The sequence below is a fragment of the Microtus ochrogaster genome, unplaced genomic scaffold, assembly GCF_000317375.1.
Source record: "Microtus ochrogaster isolate Prairie Vole_2 unplaced genomic scaffold, MicOch1.0 UNK4040, whole genome shotgun sequence".
NCBI lineage: Eukaryota > Metazoa > Chordata > Mammalia > Rodentia > Cricetidae > Microtus > Microtus ochrogaster.
The window spans coordinates 1-1,508 of NW_004953134.1; the positions used below are offsets into that span (position 1 = coordinate 1).

Sequence of the window (1,508 nt, forward strand, 5' to 3'; positions counted from 1 at the left end):
TTCTCTAGGGCAAGAGGAGGAAGACATGGCTGTGGTCAAGAGACTTTTCAGCATGGGTGATGTCAATGCCAAGGCTAGTCAGGTGCATACAACACTTCCACTTACAATGGGTGGATAAAATGGTTACTTCCTACCTTCAAACCTCTTTCCCTTGTTTTCCAGACTGGGCAGACAGCCCTCATGCTAGCCATCAGCCACGGCCATCAGGACATGGTAGCTGCCTTGCTGGAATGTGGGGCTGATGTCAACGTACAAGATGCTGATGGCGCTACAGCACTGATGTGTGCCAGCGAGTACGGGCGCCTTGATACAGTTCAGCTGCTGTTGGCCCAGCCAGGCTGTGACCTAACCATCTTAGACAATGTGAGCCACCAGTGAGGGCCTGAGTAGTGGTGCTGTGTTCCACTATAGACCAGGGAGTTAATATCATCATATTTCCCAGGAGGGAACAAGTGCCCTGGCCATTGCACTGGAGGCTGAACAGGATGAGGTGGCTGCACTGCTCCATGCTCACCTGACATCAAACCATGGCTTTCAGGTAAGTGTGGTCCCCAAGAAATACAGATGCCAATGACGTTCAGAAGCTTTTCCTAAAGAACAAAGACTGAGAACCTCTGCCTGCATTATACCACAAAGCTCCGACTGTTTGATGTTTAACAAAACTGAGGTACACAAAACTTTAGGTTAGGACCACACACATGAAAGAGATAGCCTAGCTACCTGTTTTGGGAAAGGAGCCCTTTGCTGTAGGGAGAAGAGAAAGAGCTCCAGCCCCAAACCTGGAGGCTTGGTGACAAGGAAGTGTGCCTAGAACACACCCTATGGGTAGAGCATCGGACAGCAAGTGCTGGGTTATCCCTGGCACTTTTATGACTACTTACCTAGCTGGGCCCACCCCACTCTTACCCTGACATAAAATGGGATGTTTCCTCTTTTTACATCCTTTACCCCCCTTCCCCATGACTGAAACTCCTGTCTACAGAACCTCTTTCTTTGCTCTAGGGCCAGCCTCCCCCAGCTAAGGTATGCAGTGACAAATGACCCAACCTCTTTTGAGCAGCTGCTACCCTCTACCTGGACTGTAGGAGACACTTTCCTCTTATGTCTGAGCTTCTGAATCACAGGAGGGTACCTTGTGCAGATGCCAGAGTGATGATACAGCTCTCTACCCACTCCATAAAACATCGTTCACAATAAAGCATTTCTACTGAACTTGTACTTTGTGTGGGTGACAGTCTACCACATCTGCAAGGCACCTATGGAAGGGGCTTTCAGAGTGCACAAAGAGTGAATGGTCCAAAGACACTGCCCTGAAAAAACACATTCAGAAGGATTCCAAGTTCTAGACCAGCCTAGGTACAAGAGGGGAATAAATTAAAAAAAAAAAAAAATCTAACAGGACAACCCAGACAAGAGTTAAAACAATACAAATGTTTTATTTAATAGTCGCAGGTCATCATGGGCCAAGTGGTGTATACTCAGGACCCTGTAAACAGACCCAAGCATTA

The 1,508-nt window shown here is 47.7% G+C and overlaps 1 protein-coding gene across 1 annotated transcript; it reads left to right on the forward strand.

Annotated features, from left to right (window-relative positions):
• Positions 1–4: 4 nt before the first annotated feature.
• On the forward strand, positions 5–1,218 carry LOC101985882 (KN motif and ankyrin repeat domain-containing protein 3-like; the record flags this gene model as incomplete). Its single annotated transcript, XM_005372396.1, has 4 exons — positions 5–82; positions 163–363; positions 443–538; positions 1,003–1,218. Coding segments are annotated over 4 exons (414 nt in total), but the record flags the coding sequence as incomplete, so codon positions are not given.
• Between the last annotated feature and the right edge of the window lie 290 nt (positions 1,219–1,508).